Genomic DNA, 22871 nt, shown 5'->3' on the forward strand with positions numbered 1-22871 from the left:
TGAAGGAACCGCGCTACCTTAAATGACATGCCACGAGAGGCTATACGAAACCTAAGAAATCGGTAACATGCGGGAAAAGTAAAGGGATCGAGAGATCTACCGTACGGATAAAGATCCGAAGTAATAACAACTAGATAAATAAGAAGCCCAAAGACTCTTCCAAGCTAAACACCATCAAAGAAAGCGAGTCAGTACAGGTAATCAGAATAAACCTCCAGGTGGTATCCCACAAATAAAGTGGAACACCAGGAAAGCCATCTCTGCAAGAGTCATATGAGCCCTCACAAAACAAAACTCAACAAATAGGTTAGAGAAACAAGATAGGGTAATCAAGAGTTGCCCCCAAATCAAAATGTAACCACATAAATCATGCCATTAAAATTCACAAAAAGCAACCAAGGGTAGGAGGCCTAAACCTCTTGTCAAACACATGCATCAAAAGGGTATCAAATTCACCCATAATACCTCATACATTCAGAGCATTCAAATTAAAAGCATAAAGTAATGGGAATAAGGCAAACCTGACTGGAGAGATCGAATGAAATTGAATTGCCCGGTTGGGTTTGCAAAGCAATCTGAGGGTTTATATGAGAGGGAATTGGTTCTTTGCCGATGAGTTCCCTTCAGTCTCTAGAGGTTGCTCCTGAACTCTGTTAGCTCTTCTCTCACTATCTTTTTCCCTGCCAGGGTAATAGGAATATAATTCCTTTTCTTTCACTGAAACTCTGAATTTATAACCTGATTTTTATGGACCTGTGGGCTCAAATGAGAGAGGCCCAAGTCCAAAAATTTTCTGTTATATTTTATTTATTTATTTAGTTTATTTTTTTAAATCGTGGGCTTCGCCTAGCGAGCATGACAGTTCAGGAACAAACTTTTGCTCCTTCAAGATTAACGTTTTGACTGACGAATAGACCCCATTTGAACCTGTTGGAAGTATCTCAAGTTATTCCCTTGTGTTGACTGATCATCTAAATAGAACCCACAAAGTGTCTTGGATGATACTCAAGCTTCAAACAAAAGATGTTAGTGACACATTTTTGTGTTTTTGGTTAGTAAACAAAAGTAAGAGAAACAATGATGTATAATTCAAGCATGCTTGGTGATCTCAAACCAATCACAAGGAGTCCCACCCAAAGGCAAAGGAAACCAAGATGCTAAAGATCCTTGAGGCAATGCAAATGCAATGTTATGATGCCATGAGGGATCTTAGGGTCAAAATTGGGGTCTTACAGATGCCCCTATTTAAGGTCATTCTAGCCGGAGAAGTGAAGGTTAGAATCTTCGTCTCGACGGGGTAGAATGGGCTTAAATAATAACAAAGAGACGAATTTTGGTCCCTAAGAGACCTCATGATGCAAATGTAGGTATGAAAAATGGTAGCACTCTGTGGAGATATGTGTCCACAAAAGCAAAGAAATCAGAAGCCACTGATAATCCATATGAGCAATTCACTCCATGGGACCAAGACCTTGGGGACTCTCCTGGGGATAGAAAAGGGATAAAAATGCGCGAGCAGGTCACGACTCAAAGCGTGGGGAACAGAATTCCAAAGGGAAAAGATCCAATGGAAAGACTCGAGCTGACTCGAAGATGCATGTATTGGGGAATATGCCAATACAGCAAAAAACTATCCACAACGGATACTTCGGATAAAATCCGGATGAAAACAATCCATTAAGGGACTTCGCTGGGGATGTCCACAAGGACACTCCTGGGGAAGCAGCGGGACGAGGTATTACCGGTTACTGGGTAATAAGCTCAAGGAGACATGTGATCTGAACGCCAGGTATGAGGGTGAGAGATACAACATGCTCAAGAAGAGATGAATATCCAAGACCGACATAAGGGTGAGAGATATCAAAACTTCAAAACGTCTGAGGAAAACCTAAAAGGTATACTTCAACTCCGGGATTCTGACTCCACAGGGGACAAAAAGTCATAATAGGGAGCAGAGAGGAAGGAACACCAGGGATACCGGTTACTGGGCATGTAATAGGTGACCAACCAAGGCGTGAATTGGGGAATATTCCCAAAACACTCATCATCCAAAAGAGGGCTAAAAGCAAACTCGATTACAGGATGGATATTCGACTCCACAAAGGGGATACGAATCTTACTCAACTGGGGAAGAACAAAAGGTTTCAGACCCGAGAGTGCATGAGATATACTATCTATTACCGTCAGAACGTAGATAATATACTCGCATGGACGATTATCCACAACCAGTTACTGGGTTAATAAAGGATAAATCGACCGAAAAGAAAAGGCATCGGGATACCGAAACTAGGTATATAATGATGATCAATTCAGGGGAGAAACAATCGTTACCAACAACAACAAGGTAGACGAAAGATGACCCGCTGGGGATAAATTGCGTAATCAGGGCAATTATCCAAGCAGATGAGGGGATATCATCACCGAATATTGGATGAAGATAACTGTCACCAATTAAAGATGAGCAAAAATAGTTACTCTGCAAAAAGGGAAGAAATAGGGTTTACAACTACCGGTATGAGGGTAGAGAAACACAAAGTCCGCCGGGGATAATAATTACTAATTATTGAGCAATTATTCATTTACCACGGGGAAACAGGAAAAGAGTCTCAAGAGACCGATCTAGGATCAAACTAGATAGGCACACCAAATCAAGACTTGTCCCGGTGAGGATATAACTCAATGGGGAAAACCATCCCAGTATATGTGTTGGGAAGGAACAAAAACAATCAACATCCACGAGGATATAACCCGGTGGGGAATATGGAAGAAAGGATACACACTTTCTGCTTATGGAGCTGACTCTATATGGAGAGATCAGACACACACATCTGCTCGGGGAAGTATATCACTAAATAGCAGGAGACAGCAAACAACGATATATGGCAAAGAATGCAACATGAATATCTGAATGTTATAATTATGCATGTATGCGCATGGTTTATGTATGATGTATGTTGACAAACAGACATATTTAACACAACCAGGTCCAGGAATCAACCACCCGGTACTACATCTCAAGAGAGAAAGCCAAGTTCACCGGAGAGTATCCAATCTGCTGGGGATCAAAGATACTAGGAAGCAAAGAACTCTGCAGGGGATGAATCATCAATCATTCCAGTTGGGGACGAGAGTTATCACAGACAAGGTCCACCACACCAACAACTCTACTGGGGAATCTATCCGAGGAGATAAAGGATTTATCGGGATCAACCACCAAATACCGCTCTTGCCCAAAGAGATCCAAGCTGCTGAGGAAGAAAGATTGCTACTCTGCTGAAGGGAAGAGAGGTGACTCTTAACAAGCAATCCACTTGGTAGGATAAACCACAAGGGGTTCCGGAGGGAGGAGATACAGTCATGCCAGGAATATGGACAAAAATCTTACCCTGTTGGGGATCGTACCACCCTTGGGAGAGCACTGAGGATCTCCTAAGTATCCTTTCGTCATTGTGAATGTTCACTTTGTTTAAAAACAAATTATAAAAAATTTGATCGTTTAAAACAATGATATTTTCTTAATCAAAACATGCAAAACATTTGTTGAATAAAACAGATAAGAGTGCCAATAATTGGATAAAAGGCTCAAATTTATTTGTTAGAATGGTAGTCTGCGAATGGCAAGACTCCATAGATCTTTACAAATTTGAAATTGGTGATATATATTGGAAAAGGGCTACATTGAACATAATGACCATTTCTCCACCAATTCTGAATTTGATGTATTTGAAGCTTTGGCTGATAATGAGTAAGGATCTCTGACGGACGACAGTTGTAGAACAAAGTCTTGTCATGATGCAGTTACTTGCCAAATCCCTAATTTTTGCCTAGATTTCCCCAGGATGAGGTACTCAATCTAGCGGGATACCTATATTCATTTTTCATGTCTCTAACTTTTGCCTGGACCGCCCTTTCGGGTTTTCAATCCACCGAGACGCTCATTTTTGCCTAAGCCGCCCTTTCGGGTTTTCAACTTAGCGAGCTATTCTGTTTTTATTTTTTGGCGAAGTATTTCTTGACTGCATCTGAATTCACAGGACGAGTGAAATCCTCCCCATCCATAGTTGTAAGTATCAAAGCACCGCCTGAAAAGGCTCTCTTAACAACATATGGACCTTCATAGTTTGGAGTCCACTTGCCCCTGGAATCGGGCGCGAAAGACAAGACTTTCTTGAGCACAAGGTCACCTTCTCGGAACACACGAGGCTTGACCTTCTTATCAAAAGCTTTCTTCATTCTTTGCTGATATAACTGACCGTGGCACATGGCAGTCAATCTCTTCTCTTCAATCAAATTCAGCTGGTCATAACGACTCTGAACCCATTTAGCATCAGTCAACTTGGCTTCCACCAAGACTCTCATTGATGGGATCTCCACCTCTATAGGGAGTACAGCCTCCGATCTTGACTTAGCGATCATATCGTCGACAATATACCACAATCTCCTTGTGCATCATGTCATGGAACAAGGTAGTCATAGCTCGTTGATACGTGGCTCCGGCGTTCTTCAAACCGAAGGGCATCACTCGATAACAGAATGTTCCCCAAGGTGTGATGAATGTTGTCTTCTCCATATCCTCGGGTGCCATTTTAATCTGATTATATCCGGAAAATCCATTCATAAACGAGAAGACTTTGAATTTAGCTGTATTATCTACCAACATATCAATATGTGGTAGAGGGAAATCATCTTTCGGACTAGCTTTATTCAAGTCTCTATAGTCCACACACATCCGGACTTTTCCATCTTTCTTAGGCACGGGCACAATATTGGCCACCCATTGAGGATATGTAGAAGTCACCAGAAACCCCGCATCAATTTGCTTCTGAACTTCCTCTTTGATCTTCATTGCCACATCAGGATGAGTTCTTATGAGCTTCTGCTTTACAGGCATACACTCAGGCTTTAGAGGTAGGAAATGTTGCACAATATTAGTATCTAGACCAGGCATGTCTTCATATGACCAGGAAAAGACGTCAACATATTCTCGTAGCAACTTAATCAACCCCTTCTTAACAGATTCTTCCAGAAGTGCCCCAATCTTTACCTCTGCACACAATCTTCAGACCCCAAGTTGACTGTTTTCAGATTCTCAAGATAAGGCTGAATGATCTTCTCTTCATGCTCAAGTAGCCGGGTGATCTCATCAGGAATCTCTTCAACATCATCTTCCTCTGCCTCAAATACAGGGAATTCAAAATTGGGAGATGGTGTTTGGTCATTATGTTCAATGGGTTTAGAAATCAACCCGCATAATGATTTTGGATATGAAAAGATTTAGAATTCAAACAAGGCAAATCATTATGCAGATGAAAAGATTGATTTTATTCCATTTTGAGGTTTTATGTGATCACCAATTTCATGCAAAAGCGAAAAGGGAAAATAAATGGAAAAACAAACATTTAACATGAATTTATTGAATGAAAATATCATTGTATTTATGCGCCATCAATGTCATCACTCCGCCTTTTGGCATGGGAGAAGGGTTTTCAAACAAAGTGATTATTACGTTGACTTATGGACAACTGTTGGAATATCCACAGCGACCCAATTGTTGCAGACCCCACCAGGGATGATGAAGTTGCCAGCGACCCACTTCCTCTTTCAGCTCGCGGTTCTCTTGCTCTAAGTGATCCATCAGTCTTGAAATATTGGCTCTAGTGTAGTACCGGTGAGTCAGCTTGTCTTCAAAATAAATGAAGGACACAGAGTTAGACCACAGGGCAAGGGACCGAAAACAGAACCTGCTTATGCATATGATGCATACAATGCTTGTGCATATGATTTGTTTCTTATTTCAAAGGAACTTTAGAGTTTTATTTGCAAATTTTGGAAATATTAAGCATTTTATCACATATGGAAATATCTCATCAAATAATATTAGGGAAAAGAAGTGCAACATCGTCAATCATATACAAGAGAAAAGGAAAATAATCGTCTTATGGATCCCTAGAAACAATCATCTAAAGCTCGGGACACAGGAAGATAAAATGCGCGAAGCCTCTTCACCTCCCTCTCGTAGGCTGCCTCCATATCGGCCTTCTCTTTGGCGAGTCGATCATACTTCCTCTTCCAGAACTTAGAAGACTGAGGAAGTAGAGAAGTCCATACATCATCAGGGTCATCAATTATCTGATGCTCAAGAAACTCAATCAACACATCCTTTTCCTTAATTTGCTGAAGCAACTCTTCACGTTCACGGATCCAGGCACGTGAACGGTCTTTGTCTCTCAACTCCTTTACTCCTTGATTAGGGAGGGTTGAAGGCCCATCCATAATCATAGGTGTAGGTCTCGGATACTCGTAAGGCATGAGATACTCAGACGCTCTCTTCCTTACCCAAGCAGTGTAAGGCTCCAAAGCGATGCAATTCTTCGGACCTAGCTCCCTCCTTCCTTTCTTATGAATCTTGCGCCAAGCGCGGACCATCCTAGCTTTCAAGCCTTGGGGATCTTTACCATCCTGAAAGAATACACCCTCTAACAGAATTGTTATTGGGTTTATCCTTTAAGGGGAACCCAAGCTGACGACGTGCTAAAACATGATTGTAGTTAATCCCACCACATGTACCAAGAAGAGGCACATTGGAGAATTCACCACAAGAGTCAATAATCTGCACACCATCACACACACGGTTATACCAAGAGATATCATCATTAGTGAGAGACATAAGTCTCGTGGACCACCGTAGACATTCCTTGTTCTCCTTGAAAGCGACCGTCTGAGGTAAGTGAGAAATAAACCACTTATACAATAGAGGCAAACAACACACAATGGCGCCACCACCCTTTGCATTCCTCATATGCAAAGAGAAGTAGGTATCGCCTAACAGAGTCGGAACGGGATTAAGAGTAGAGAATATCCTAATAGCGTTCACATCCACAAACTTGTCGATGTTGGGGAATAATACTAGCCCATAGATGAGAAGTACAAATATGGCCTCAAAGGCGTCCTCACTCATGGCCTTCCCATACATAGTAGCTTGAGCAATGAGGAACTCAGAAGGGAGACCTTGAATTCCTCCTTTGGTAGTCATATGAGCACCAACCAGAGATTCATCTATGTGTAACATGTCAGCTATCTCTTGAGAAGTAGGAATACTCTCCAAGCCACTGAACGGAAACTGGTCTAGAATAGGTATACCCACAAGGTAAGCATACTCCTCAAGGGTAGGCAAAAGCTGGAAATCCGGAAACGTGAAGCAACGGTACAAGGGATCATAAAACTGCACCAATACACTCATCAATCCTTCGTCCACCTGAGTAGTCAGAAGAGGAAGAAGCTTCCCAAAACGAGCCTTGAAACCCAAAGGATCTAATACATAAGATGTCAAATTCCTTAACTCTTTCGAGTCCGGTTGTCTGAAACTGTACTTCTTCGTATTCCTTCTTTGTCTTTCCATGTCTAAAAATCTTGCAAATAAACCCCTTAAGTTCCTTGAAATTTTTCTTATTTATTGATGATATGGATGCAAATGGGTGCATGAATGCATGAATGCAACAATCACACTCAAGGATCAAGCAAAGCACACCAAACAAAGGTCATGGGATGGATCATGTTATCCTTAATATCAATCATCCATTTTGGTGGATTATGGTTTACACCTTATCAACACCCAAGTTCCATTGATATTAAGGATTCATGAACGGATCAACCATGAATCAAGGGTTTGTTGTAAGTCACGAGCATGGAGTTAGGTTAAGAACCACCCAAAAGGGAGTGTACTAGGGTTTAAACCTGCCAAACATGTTCTACAAGAGGTTCCCATAGTCATCATCCCATCTTTCGGATATTATTGGAGAAACGACTACTCGTATTCCGAAAATATTCTCAAGAGAGACTCTTATGAGTGTAGTATCGCGTAACAATCGTATCAAATCTTACACTTGAACGACTTTCGCACTACATCCTAAGAATAGGCCAAGATGGGTTTGGTAAACTAAGGTCCTTGGCTTCTAAGGCCTATATTGGAAAGAGTAATGTCTAACCACAACTTACTTGTGTGACATTATTGATCCCAACATAACCTCCACCAAGTGAATGGACTTGCAAGTCAACTTGCTAAGGAATAACTCCACACAAGTCAACAAGACTACGCCATTCTCCTATCCTAAGTGCACTCGAGTCCGAGTATAGAACTCATCTCACAAAGATCACCAAGCATACAAGGAATTAATATCAAGCAATTCAATCATTACATACAATACAGTAATCCCAAATTGCACAAAAGTATGTCACAAAACAAATACAATACAACAAGCATGAAAAGTCGGCAAAACCCACTAGGCAAATACACGTCCCCAGCAGAGTCGCCATTTTTCTATAGCGGGGTATTCGTTACCATTAGAGATATTGACTAAATGCAAGGTAAATCATACAAGTCGATTCGCCACCGCACTTCTATTTATCCAAAGGAATGGTTAGAAAGCGAACAAAAACCTAAAAGTTTTATCGAATAAAAAACTAGTAAAAATGTCAGAGATCTGGGTAAGGGGGTTGGTTATGCAATGGGAAGGTATTAGGCACCCAAAACAACATAGGTACTCCTAGGGAGCCCTTTTCACATTTTTTTGCAAAGGTTGTTGTTTTTTTGTGAAAATTTATTTGTGAAAACATTATTGAAGGGATGAGAAAAGCGTGTATGTTTATCTAATGTACTACTTACTAAAAGAAGGGTCAAAAGAAAATGACTCGCACGAACGTCGCATCCACTGCATACGTATCTCATCTGAATCTGAGAATCAGAGTCTTCGTAGCTCGGCTACCTATGGGTTAAAGAGAAGTGTGCTCGCTAAGACATCGCGTCTTATGCCTACGTATCTCATCTGGGATGAAAATCAGAGCAAAACATAGTTCAACCACCTATGGGGTAAGGGTTGTGTTTTGGGGTGAACGACGTTACTACGCAATCTACCGGATGCTCGACCTTTGGAGACTTACTCGCCTGTAGTAGAAGGAGATAACGTGTTCTTAGGAGAAGAAAAATCAATGAGTTTGGGGTGTTTAGGGATGCTCATGCAAAAAGGCAGTCCTAGATGAAGGAACCGCGCTACCTTAAATGACATGCCACGAGAGGCTATACGAAACCTAAGAAATCGGTAACATGCGGGAAAAGTAAAGGGATCGAGAGATCTACCGTACGGATAAAGACCCGAAGTAACAACAACTAGATAAATAAGAAGCCCAAAGACTCTTCCAAGCTAAACACCATCAAAGAAAGCGAGTCAGTACAGGTAATCGGAATAAACCTCCAGGTGGTATCCCACAAATAAAGTGGAACACCAGGCAAGCCATCTCTGCAAGAGTCATATGAGCCCTCACAAAACAAAACTCAACAAACAGGTTAGAGAAACAAGATAGGGTAATCAAGATTTTCCCCCAAATCAAAATGTAACCACATGAATCATGTCATTAAAATTCACAAAAAGCTCACAAAAAGAAACCAAGGGTAGGAGGCCTAAACCTCTTGTCAAACACATGCATCAAAAGGGTATCAAATTCACCCATAATACCTCATACATTCAGAGCATTCAAATTAAAAGCATAAAGTAATGGGAATAAGGCAAACCTGACTGGAGAGATCGAATGAAATTGAATTGCCCGGTTGGGTTTGCAAAGCAATCTGAGGGTTTATATGAGAGGGAATTAGTTCTTTGCGGATGAGTTCCTTTCAGTCTCTGGAGGTTGCTCTGAACTCTGTTAGCTCTTCTCTCACTATCTTTTTCCCTGCCAGGGTAATAGGAATAGAATTCCTTTTGTTTCACTGAAACTTTGAATTTATAACTTGATTTTTGTGGACCTGTGGGCTCAAATGAGAGAGGCCAAAGTCCAAAATTTTTCTGTTATATTTTATTTATTTATTTATTTATTTTTCATTTTTTTTAAACACGTGGGCTTCGCCTAGAGAGCATGACAGTTCATGAACAAACTTTTGCTCCTTCAAGATTAATGTTTTGACTAACGAATAGACCCCATTTGAACCTGTTCGAAGTATCTCAAGCCATTCCCTTGTGTTGACTGATCATCTAAATAGAACCCACAAAGTGTCTTGGATGATACTCAAGCTTCAAACAAAATATGTTAGTGACACATTTTTGTGCTTTTGGTTAGTAAACAAAAGTAAGAGAAACAATGATGTATAATTCAAGCATGCTTGGTGATCTCAAACCAATCACAAGGAGTCCCACCCAAAGGCAAAGGGAACCAAGATGCTAAAGATCCTTGAGGCAATGCAAATGCAATGTTATGATGCCATGAGGGATCTTAGGGTCAAAATTGGGGTCTTACAGCTGGCAAAGCCACATATGGTGAAATCTATAATACAGGACCTGGGGAGTACTCTAAACCAAAACCCCCTGACAAACAAGTGCATGTGAAACTAACAGAACAGAGGTTAGATGCCATCTATGACGAAGAGCTTCTGGGATTCAAAAAAGATCCAGTAACGTCAAGTGCGAAGATGTTGGCGTAAGGTCCTCTCGAAGAAATTGATCTTGGAAATGGGAGTACAAAAAGAATCACCTACATCAGCACTAAACTGGACCCCAAGTTGAAAGTAAGAGTAATCGAATTGCTAAGAGAAAACAAGATTGCTTCGCTTGGGACTATGACGAGATGCCTGGTTTGAAGAGGGACTTGGTCGAATTAAAGCTGCCTATCAAGGATGGCAAGAAGCCCATCAAGCAGACTCCAAGGAGATTCGCCCCAGAGATCCTTTCAAAGATCAAAAAAGAGGTCGAAAGACTTCTTCGATGCAATTTCATTAGGACCACAAGGTATGTCGATTGGATTGCAAATATAGTTCTTGTTATCAAGAAAAATGGCTCCTTGCGAGTGTGTATAGATTTTCGTGATCTAAATACAGTAACTCTTAAAGATGAGTATCCAATGCCTGTGGCAGAGATGCTGGTTGACTCAGTTGCAGGCTATGAATATCTCAGCATGCTTGATGGATATTCTGGCTATAACCAGATTTTCATTGCAGAAGAGGATGTTTCTAAAACAACCTTTCGATGTCCAGGGGCAATAGGCACTTATGAGTGGATAGTTATGCCCTTTGGTCTAAAAAACGTTGGGGCAACAGCGAGCAATGAATTCTATATTCCATGATTATATAGAGACATTTATGCAAGTGTACATAGATGATATTATGATAAAATCTACGTCAGATGAAGATCATCTAACCCATCTAAGCCAATCATTCGAAAGAATGAGAAAACATGGATTAAAAATGAATCATCTTAAGTGTGCATTCTTTGTGCAGGCTGGAGATTTTCTGGGCTTTATGGTCCATAAAAAGGGGATAGAAATCAATCAGAATAAGACGAAGGCTATTATGGAGACCAAAGCACCATCAACCAAGAAAGAATTGCAATCATTATTAGGAAAGGTAAACTTCCTAAGAAGATTCATCTCAAACTTAAGTGGTCGAACTCAAGCCTTCTCTCCCCTCCTACGCCTGAAACAAGGGAAGTTCGAATGGAATGATGAACATCAAAAGGCATTCGACAAGATCAAACACTATTTGACGAATCCTCCTAGCTTGGCACCACCATGTGGAAAGAAGCCTATGAGACTGTATATATCAGCTTCCGACACTACCATAGGTAGCATGTTGGCACAATAGAATGAAGATGGCGTCGAAAGAGCCATTTATTATCTTAGTAGGGTTTTAAATGATGCAGAAACTAGATACACTTCAATAGAAAAACTGTGTCTTTGTTTGCATTTCTCTTGTACTAAACTCAAGTATTATATAAAACCTATTGATTTATACGTCTCTTCACATTTTGATGTCATCAAGTATATGTAATCTAAGCCAATAATGCACAGTCGAATTGGCAAATGGGCTTTAGCACTCACTGAATACTCTTTAACCTTTATGCCCTTAAGGGCAATGAAGGGACAAATAGTATCGGACTTTATTGTAGACCATGCAGTGGTCGAAAATCCTCAACTTCAAGTTGAGTTGAAACCTTGGAGATTATTCTTCGACGGTTCCACTCATAAGGATGGAAGTAAGGTTGGGATCATGTTAATTTCTCCTGACGGAATTCCAACAAAACTCAAATATAGAATTGAAGGTCCCCTTTGTTCTAACAACAAAGCAAAATATGAAGCCCTTATTGCAGGACTTGAGGCTTTGTTGGAATTGGGGGCAACTAGGGTCGAAATTAAAGGAGACTCAGAATTAGTAATCAAGCAACTAACGAAGGAGTACAAATGTATAAAAGAAAATTTGATTATGTACTTCGTCATTGCAAATAGGTTACTCAAAAAATTCGAATATATCGACATAAAACATATCCCTAGAATAAAAAACCAAGAAGCTAATTACTTAGCACAAATAGCTTCAGGGTATAGAATTTCAAAAAGGAAGCTAGAAGAACTTGTCGAAGTAAGAGGAAAGGCAATGGCTGCCAGATTGTCTCCGACAGATTTGGAAAGCACTCAGTTAGGATATGCTAACAAAGAGGAGTTTGAAGTATTGGCCATTGATACCTTAATAGATACAGATTGGAGGAATCCAATTATTAATTATCTTAAGGACCCTTCGACAGATACAGAAAGAAAAACCAAGTACAGGGCTTTATCTTATGTTTTGATGGGGAATGAATTATTCAAGAAAACCCCTAAAGGGATCCTGTTGAAATGTTTAGGAGAAAACGAAGCTTACTTGGCATTATCTAGTGTACATAGTGGAGCCTGTGGAGCACACCAGGCAGGCCATAAGATGAAATGGTTGCTTTTCAGATATGGAATGTATTGGCCCACCATGTTAAAAGATTGTATAGAGTTTGCTAAGGGTTGCCAAGAATGTCAAATACATGCAGGAATTCAACATGCTCCTGCAAGTGAGCTTCATACAATTATTAAGCCTTGGCCTTTCAGAGGGTGGGCATTAGATCTAATCAGGGAAATTCGACCCAATTCATCCAAAGGTCAAAGGTATATACTTGTAGGAATTGACTATTTCACTAAATGGGTCGAAGCAGTACCTTTAGTAAATATGGATCAAGAAACTGTTATCGAATTCATTCAAAGGCAAATATTATATAGATTTGGAACCCCAGAAAGTATAAAAACAGATCAAGGATGAGTTTTTACTGGTCGAAAGATGCAAGAGTTTGCAAAGGAGACGGGTTTCAAATTATTAACATCCACACCCTATTATGCTCAAGCCAATGGGCAAGTCGAAGCAGCCAATAAAGTAATAATTGGTTTAATCAAAAAGCATGTAGGGAAGAAGCCAAAAAATTGGCACGAAACTTTAGACCAAGCGCTTTGGGCTTGTCGAACCTCCCCTAAAGAAGCTACTAACACTACACCTTTCCAGCTTACATTTGGACATGATGCAGTGTTACCTGTCGAAATCTACTTGCAATCAGTGAGAATCCAAAGACAAGGAGAAATTCCATCTGACTTATACTGGGAAATGATGATAAATGAGCTGGTGGATTTGGATGAAGAAAGGTTGCATGCGTTAGAAGTATTAAGAAGACAGAAGGAGAGGGTAGAAAGGGCATACAATAAGAGGGTCAAAGGTAAAACCTTCACTACGAATGATTTAGTTTGGAAAGTTATATTACCTATGGATCGAAAGAATAAAGCATTAGGAAAATGGTCTCCACATTGGGAAGGACCTTTTCGAATTTTAAAAGCCTTTTCAAACAATGCATACGAAATAGAAGAATTAACAGAGGATCGAAGAATCCTAAAAGTAAATGGGAAATACTTAAAGAAGTATAAACCATTTATGCATGAAGTGAAAATCATAACAACATAGTAAGCAAAGAACTATCATGGCCAAAATGGTGAAGATATTTAAACTCCAAACTTTGCCAAAATGGCTTTCGTCTTAATCAAATTACAAATGAACAAGAGTCGAATAGAACAAATATAGGTGGAAATCAAAAAGGAATAGTGGCCCTCATCCGATCATACTTTTTCTTCGCCAAGCCAATCTTGTATTGAACAGCAGCTTGAACCCCTCTGAGGCGTGCAATATCTTCATTCATAGCAGTAGCCTTTTCGACATGATCTACGCTCTGCTTCGCCAGATCATCAGCTTCAGTATTATCTAAGCCTTGGATAGCAGCCTGCTTCGCCTTAGCATCAGAAATCTTCTTCTGCAATTCTGCAATGTGAGATTCCCAGAGTTGTATTGAAGCAGTATAAGTGTCGAATTCTGCTTGGGTTGACTTTCTGGAAGGGGCTAACTCCTCAGAAGCTTGTGAAGTTCGAAGGGCATTGTCAAACTCAGTGGCTTAAGCTTTTTCAGTTGATAGAAGCTTTGCTTTGGCATCCACCTCCCTACGGTATTCAGCACAGACTTGGTCAATGAGGTTCTGATTATCGATAAGGGCTTCACCTATATCAGTGGGGTAAGCAGTGATGTTAATCTTGCTTATCATCTTCTTTATGCCAAAGCTCGCTCCCACATCATTCCTTAATTCTTCAAAGAGATCTACATCAAAAACTGCCTTCTTCACTTGCTGAAGGAGTTCGTCATGTGATGCTTCGTTTGCACTAGCACCAGAATGGGTCGAAGCTCCAGAAATGCTTTGCTCTGAAGAAGATTCTCTTTGAGTCATCATTAACCTTACATACTTGAGGGGATCATTTTGTTTTAAAGCTTTTTTCTCCTCCTCAGTAAGCGATATAGGCGAAGTCTGGATGATGGATGGTCGAACTTTAATTGGATTTGGGACCGTGTCGATGTTGGCGTCACCAGTTCTAGTTTGATTTCCTTCAGGATCAGCTTCTCCCATATTCATGTCTTCATCTTCCTGAAAGTACCCCTCAATCTCATCAGAATCCTGATCATCCTCATCAGCATCATCTGAAGGGAACTCAACTCTTGCAGGAGAATTACTGGGAGTATCCTCAGAATCTTCTTTCTCTGCTGAGTCCTTCTTGTCAACGTGCTTCAAATCTCTTTTACCATCTTCACCAGGAGAAGAGGTTTCTTGTTCGTTCTGGGCGTTATCTTCTTCGAGATTTTGGGCTCCAGTCGAAGATCCTTTGTTTTGGACAGCACCACTGATTGTCGGAGGAGGAGATGGATTCATGTAGCTCGAAGGATCACTCTGATTGGCGGTAGAAATGAGGGGAGTGGTAGGTTTGTCCTGAAAATAAAGTGTTAGAATAAAGTATGAGTTTGTCGAAAGATAAAACACTCAAGGTTGAAGTCTACCTATTGAGCCTCAGGGTCAGAAGCATTACTCCTAATGTGCTCCAGCGCTGCGCCACCAGAGGGCTGGGATTGAGTTTCCTTTGGAGGATGAGGGAGAATGTTGGTTTCGACACCTTGTTGTTTATTTGTTTGGTAAGAGGCAACTGTTGCCTTATTCTTTTTCTGCTTTTTCTTAAGTGGAGTTGGAGGAGTATCTTCTTCATCATCTTCGACAAGAATTACATTAGCAGTGGAGACTTTTCTTTTCTTGGGCGTCAAAGGAGGCTTGCCACTACCCTGAAAAAGAAAATTATAAATAGTTAGAAAAATACGAAAGAGATAAAGAAGTTATTTGATGTAATACCTTTGAACTCTTCTTCATTTTTTCTGGAGCAGCACCAGAAGACACTCCCTGGCTTTAAGAGGTAGTTGGCTTAGAAGCAGTATTCAAACTAGCTTTCGCCACAGGCTTCTCTTTCTTCGCCATCTTCCTTTTGACGGCTAAAGAAGAATGTGAGTTAGTCGAAACATGCAAATGTTTAAAAGATTGGCAAAAAGACGAAAGGGAGTTGTAAAACCAAGAAATCTAAAGATTTCACACCTTCACATGTCGGAGAAGTTATTCTCCTTGCAGCTAAGTCGAAGTGAAGAAAGCCTTTGAAATTGTCTAAGGTATGTTTGGTTGCAACTACTCTTTTAGCAGGTTTTTGTTGGTCATTTTTTAGTATGTTAAAAATGTCCCCACATATGAACCAGTTTGGGTAAGGGGGGAAAATGACAAAGCAAAATCTGCACTGGGTAAATTTGGAAATTTGGGTGGTTCGCACTCAAAGGCCAAATCATATTTAAATTCAGGTTTTACAGCTTTGAGAGATTTTCTTTTGGCAATTTGCTTTTCAAATTTCTCTTTTAAAATTGGCGTTGCGTCACAAACGGTTCGAACAAGGTCCGTTGGGTCATAGACAGTTTCAAAGTACTTTTGGAATGCTTGGATTTCTTCAGAGTGAGTAAGCTTACCCTTGTGGATATTTTCCTGCAAAGATGAAAAGGCCTTCGTTAGACGTTCTTTGATTTCAGCAGTAGAAAACATATTCTTGGAATAGAAATCTGCCCACCAAGTGGCAAAACCATTGGTGGAGTAGAACGATGGTTGGTAGGCTATTAATTGGAATTCAACAAAGTTTGCATGGAATTCTTCGTGGATTGCAATGTCTCGAGCGCTCCATTCAGTCCCTGCACAACAGATCTCGCGCTTTCGATTGAATAAAGAAACAGGAATAAGTTGACATAACCTAAATTGTCGAGAGACAAAATTAGGTTGATAAGCCAACAAACACACATGGCTATTTACTGGCAGGATCCTAGAAATAAGCAGCCTTGGGAAGAGAAAGGCACGCCATATATCTTCGATCTCTGTGTTGACGTTCTTCACAGCATCTTCGAGCGAAGCAGTAAACTTGGAAGGATCATAGGTTCGACTGGTAAAAGGAGCCATCGAAGGAAAGAAATGGTGACGCTTCGAGAACATCAAGGTGTATTTGGTGAGGGAAGTTTGTAAGTTGTCAACATCATCCGCTGGAGTCAGTTGAAGGAGTCTGGTGACCTTAATGCTTCGATTTATTATCTCTAGGGCACTTTCATTGAGGTTTCCTTGTGTTGGCAAAAAGGATTCGAAAGTAGCATTGAGCCACAATTGAAGAAGCCAATAAGGCCCAGATAGTAATAAGTTGGTACCAACTTCATACTCCTTTAACTTGGCACTAGCCGATCCTAGACTTTCATACAAACTAGCCAATAAGAGTTCACTTAAACACACTCTTCGACAAGCATGCAATTGGTTAGCGAGTGTTAAAAATCTCTTTGCAACTTGCAGAGATTTACAGCAAAAGAAGAACTTGGACAACCATAGACCTAAGAATGTTATATGTTCTATGTCAGAAACTTCTTCCCCATCAATGTGATACAGATTAATATAAGTACTGAACGAAGCGTTCTTGACGTTGAAGTCAATCAAGTTTTCGCAGTCTTGGTAGGGGTCGAAGGTTTCTCCTGTCGGAGGAAGTCCAGAAATGGCAGCTACGTCGTAAAGTGTAGGAGTCATCATTCCACAAGGGAGATGAAAGGTGTTATATGTGTTATCCCAAAAATATAGGTTGGATAATAATAAAGGCTGGCAGTAACTAAACCCCAGCTTCGACATCTGAATCAGTTCAAAAAATACCCAATTCTTTCCAAAATGAAGCTTTCTTCTTCTCAACTTTCGTTAACCAAGCTAGATAGGATTTGTCTAGAGTTGGACAAGACCGAAAGGGTCTGAAACTATCAGTGATAAAATCCAGTTGAAAGCCTCTCTTTGGACTGAATCCTCATTATTTCTGGAGGAAACGGTTTTGTTGGCTATGGGTTTGGTAGTATGATAACAGGGAAAAAACTTCACACATTTCTCTAAATGATCTTCAGAGACTAATGGGCCTAAAAACCCTAAAACATTTCCAGAAAGTAAGGAAGGAACCATTACCTGAGAAGCAAAAATTGCTTTCTGTTCTTTCATAAGTTTTGGAACAGTGATGTACTCCCGATCCCCAACAGTTATGGTTATGCTAGTTGGAATGTTCTGAGAAGCAGAACTTTTTTAGGATCCAGCACCTTTGATGTTCTTTGATTGCTTTTCCTATTTATCAGAAGACATTGTTATGGGTTTTTTTGGAGATTTTGAAGGATTAGGGTTTTAGGGAAGAAGAAACGTTTTCAGAGAAGTTTTAACTTAGGTTGAAAATGAAGATTTTCGTAAAAAGGAAGAAAGAAGTAACAAGCAAGCTTTTATAGTATTAACCTATGAAGCTGATTGGTTACACCTTGCCAGGGTAGTGGGCCACGTGGTGGTTTTTCTGAGAAAAGGGTACAGGGATTACTGTTCATTATTCTTGGAAGTTGAAATTCATGATGACAAATAACTACGCACACGTCTTGATGAGACGTTTTGAAAAAGTAAATCATGATTAACTGACAAATATGGATTTTTAGGTCTGTGAAAGGTCTTTGGTCGAAATCTGGTGATTACAAAAAATGCCCATTTCTACATTGATTCGAAATAGACATTTATTGGGGGCAATTTGTTAACTGGAGATTTGGACAAATAGTTGAAGTTCTTTGGAAGTTTTACGTTTTGGAGAATAAATAAAAATGGTTGTGTCGAAGCTATTTGTTGAATTCTTTTCTTGGGTGAACAAATCTTTATTGTCGAAGCCTGAGACTTAGAAGATTTTTGGATCTCCACAAAGCTCTCTTCGACGTAGGCGTTTTGACAGAGTCGAAGCTTCAAGTGGGAAAGATTTGAAATTTAAACGAAGCAGTTTCGTCAGGCCAACACGTGGAAACATCTGAGACATGCAACGCTTGAAAATGTTGAACGTGGCAGTCATCTGTGTAGAGGCCGTTAGGGTCGAATTGTTATAAATAGGGGTCTTAGTTTTAGATTTCAGAGGTGTTCAAATAGATATACAGAAATTCACAAAAATACTCAAAGTACCAGAGCGAGAGAAAAGAGTTTTATGCTGAAAATGTATGTATGAAGAACACCATAATTTCGTTTATCTATTTCATGCAAGTTATTTAAATTAAAATTATTCATTGTCTTTTCTTCTGTCGAATTGCCCTTATTTTCAGTATTTTATCATCATTTTTAGCTTTGCATTTACATTTCGCCAAGTTCTCATTTCCAGTACTTTCTCAAAACTTAAAACATTTACTTCAAGTCACTTATCTTTACCTTTTCCAAGTACTTTCGTTATCTTTAAAAAACCCTTTCCTACAAAGTTATCGTCATTTACTCTTTATTCATAAAGTCATAAATTTCGTTTAGAATTATTGTCAAAACACTTTTCGCTGTTCATAAACCAGAAACAAACTTAACCATGAGTCAAATCACCGTAATAATAGTTCTTGAGACACATGTCCTAGGATCAATCTAGCCGATCCTGTAAGTTACCAAAAATCTATAATATTGGAAGACTAGCGGTTGTTTATCAGAAATCACTGGTAAACAACGATTCCCGATCACATCTCATGGAGTCCCCATCTCCTAGTTGTTATTTTTTTTTACTAATCATAATTTTCTCAAGTTTCTTGTATCCCCCACGAGACAATCTATGGGGGTATTTGGTTTTAAACTTGTTCAGGTTTCCTACTTCACTTTAATCATGTTTTAAACATAGGAAAAATATTAACGTCCATGATTATATCCATAAAACTATCAGAAAATACAATTGGTACCAACCATGAACTCCTCATAACTACGAGCCTTCGAAAACTTTTTCCAAACCTTCTTTTCAAGAAAAGGATATTTCACCAGCGGGCGCTCACTATTAGGCTTAGGCTTCGTAAATAGTCACTAGTGAGTCGTGACTTAAAACTTCTCTAAGTTGTACTAACATAAGTGGTCAACTTCTAATCATCACTAAACTCAAACGTCAACTACACATTTACATAAATAAGTATGTATTAGTGTTTATATAAAGTAATATAGAATCGATAAAAATTAAAATTAATATACCTGAACGTCTGATCATATGCTATTTTTCACCTCATTTGCTATATCTTTCCAATCATCTAACAATTTGTTGACTTTGCTACGTCTAAGGAATGCAACATAACTCTTAACAAGCGATGAATGATGACTATCAAGAATAGTATAAACAACACTAAACTCGACCGAAATTTTGACACCTAAGTTGCAGACTTTTGCTAATTTATCCATCATTGTGGTACCTCTTTGAAGTTTTTTGTCCTGTTGTCCTACTACAAAAGAAACAATAGCATCATCAACAATAGCATCATCAACAATAACATCATCAACAAAAGCATCATCAATAATAACATCATCAACAAATATCATCAACAAACATCACCAAAAATAGCACCATCAACAACAACAGTGGTATCAAGACACAAACATCATCAACAACAAGTACATAAACATTAATGAAAAATGACGATACTGTAGATGCATGGGGAAAATGTTTACGTACAAAAAATGTGACAAATAAGTATAAAAATGTTGTCATAATCTTTGAGTTCCTCCTCGATAGCTAAACCGAAGGCTCGTCAAGAACGAAGAACACGATGTCGGCTCCTTCCTTGATGGTACGAAAGCGCAGACTTGGTTGAAAATGTTGTTGTTTCTTTATGTTTGAAGATTGTGTTGTATGTTTCGTTAGGGTTGAAACTGCTTTTTTTTGTTAGGTTTGAAAATGATGTTCTTTGGTTAGGTTAGGGTTAAAAACTGCGTTGTTTCGTTGGGGGTTGTTTCTTGATGGACATAAAAATATGGAATTGAAGAGACAAGTTAGCTAGATCTGCTTAAAGTGAGTAAACCATATTACCATGGTTGTTTATCAAAGTCGTTGTGATATATGATGAAATTTTATAGAAAAACGTTAGATTTTAGGTAATTAAATTTTTAAAAAAATAATGAAAACTATATTATAACGGTGTTTTTAGACAACTGTGGTGATATAAAATTTACATCAATGATATCTTATAAAAATCCCTAGGCTTTAAGCAATTAAAATTTTAAAAAATAATAAAATATATATTATAACGGTTTGTTTAGATAACCGTGGTGATATAAGATTTACATTAATTATATTTTATAAAAAAAGCATCAGGTTTTTAAGCAATTGATTTTTTTTAAAATAATTAAAAATATATCACAACGGTTAGTTTAATAAACTGTTGTATATGACTTTCTTTTTTTAAAAAATAGAAATGAAAGACGATGATAAAATATTGAAGAAATGACGAATTAGGAGGCAATGAGATACAACTCATGAAACGTCAATTGATATCACTATGGTTAATTTAAAAAATCTTGGTAATAAATTAACAATGTTTAATTAAAAAGTAAAAAATAAATAAGCGCCTGAATTTAGAGACATTACCACGGTCCTTCGAAGGACCATGGTAACCGTTTGTTTTTGTAGTAGTGAATATTACTATTAATTTTCAATCACTTACATAATGTATTAATCAATATATTTTTGAGGTGAAATAAATAAATTTAGTAATAATAATTTAATTAAAGTGTCTTGACAAACACGAAAAATTATAACAACAGAACATTATGCGTTAATGCTATCAATGTTTTGAAAAGTTTATGGCAAACAGAAGTAACCCGGATCGAATCGTCTAACCGATCCTCTATCGAAAATCTCTGATATGTGTTAATGCTATCAATGTATGATAATTAACACAAATTTATCAAATAATTTTAATCACTGTCAATTGTATGCTATACTACAAGGATAGTCTATTTCCAATGATAAATCACAAAAAAATCTATTGACACAAATTATCGAACACCTTCTGTGAAATTGAATTTGTTCGGAAATTTGTATGGTTTTGTTGATCTTCAAATCTAATCATAATATAAAATATTGTGATTAACTCAACAAAACCTCTTTCAAAAGGTTTATAAAATATTATATCCAAACATATTGATCGCACGATCAATGAATTCAATAATTTGCAAACAAAAAATAAAAGAGATAGAGAGGGAGAGAGGGAGAGAGAATACACAGGGTTTTGTTTAGGGAGTTCTCCGATCGACCCCGTTATGGGTGCATATGCGCTTAATTCGAATTCGAATTGAGATAATGAAATTAACCTTACTTTGCAAAAGTATGTATACAAGAGAGATGTAGCAATCCAACCCTATAAACCCTAAGTTTGATGTTGATTCTGAAACCTTCTCTTCTCTTGATCAAGTAACCCAACATTGCTAATTTGATTCAGCACCTCACGTTACTTCCTTGCAAGAAACTTTTTGTTATTCAGAAACAAATTGAACAAAAAGGGAGAAGTGGTCAGAAACAAAGCACGACTGGTGGCACAAGGTTACAGTCAACAAGAAGGCATTGACTACAATGAAACCTTTGCTCCAATCGCCATCTTAGAATCCATTCGTTTACTTGTTTCATTCACGGTAAATCACTCCATTAAATTATATCAGATGGATTTCAATAGCGTATTTCTCAATGGCTATATATAAGAAGAAGTGTATGTTCATCAACCCCTAGGTTTTGAAAACTCTAAATGTCCAGAACATGTTTTTAAACAAAAAAAAAATCACTGTATGGTCTAAAACAAGCTCCTAGAGCTTGGTATGAAAGACTAAGAAACTTTCTTATGGAACATGACTTTATTAGAGGAAAGGTTGACTCTACACTCTTTTGTAAAAACATTATAAATGATCTCATGATATGTAAGATATATGTTGATGATATAATTTTTGGTTCAGCTAACCCCTCTGTGTGTCAAGAATTCTCTGAGCTAATGCAGGCAAAATTTGAAATGAGTTTGATGCAAGAACTAAAGTTCTTTATGGGTATTCAAATCAATCAAGCTTCAGAAGCTACGTATGTATATCAAATTAAATACATAAAAGACATTCTGAAGAAATTCGAAATGGCAGAATGCAAACCTACAAAGACACCCATGCATCCAACTTGCATTCTGGAGAAAGAATAAGTTAGTCAAAAGGTTTGTCAGAAGCTCTATCGTGGTATGATAGGCTCTCTCCTCTATCTGATGGCTACTCGTCCTGACATTATTTTTAGTGTATGTCTATGTACCAGATTCCAATCAGATCCAAGGGAATCTCATTTAACAGATGTTAAAAGAATCCTAAGGTATATGAAAG

The 22871-nt window shown here is 38.6% G+C and overlaps 1 protein-coding gene across 1 annotated transcript; it reads right to left on the reverse strand.

Moving 5' to 3' along the window:
• Window positions 1–13907: 13907 nt before the first annotated feature.
• On the reverse strand, window positions 13908–15554 carry LOC127131010 (uncharacterized). The gene is made up of 4 exons (XM_051059957.1): window positions 15537–15554; window positions 15344–15469; window positions 14315–15125; window positions 13908–14134 (listed from the first exon to the last, which is right to left on the reverse strand). Exons 1-4 carry the CDS (start codon window positions 15552–15554, stop codon window positions 13908–13910), a joined length of 1182 nt encoding a protein of 393 aa, XP_050915914.1.
• Between the last annotated feature and the right edge of the window lie 7317 nt (window positions 15555–22871).

The sequence above is a fragment of the Lathyrus oleraceus genome, chromosome 3 (genome assembly GCF_024323335.1).
Source record: "Lathyrus oleraceus cultivar Zhongwan6 chromosome 3, CAAS_Psat_ZW6_1.0, whole genome shotgun sequence".
Lineage (NCBI taxonomy): Eukaryota > Viridiplantae > Streptophyta > Magnoliopsida > Fabales > Fabaceae > Lathyrus > Lathyrus oleraceus.

Excerpts from the sequence above, each read along its gene's own strand:
- LOC127131010 (XM_051059957.1), bottom strand. Across the intron at positions 15,126-15,343 it reads AAAAGCAGAAAAAGAATAAG|GACAAACCTACCACTCCCCT; the intron begins GCAACAGTTGCC and ends CTTTATTTTCAG. Across the intron at positions 14,135-14,314 it reads CCAAGTCTGTGCTGAATACC|AATTGCAGAAGAAGATTTCT; the intron begins GTAGGGAGGTGG and ends CTCACATTGCAG.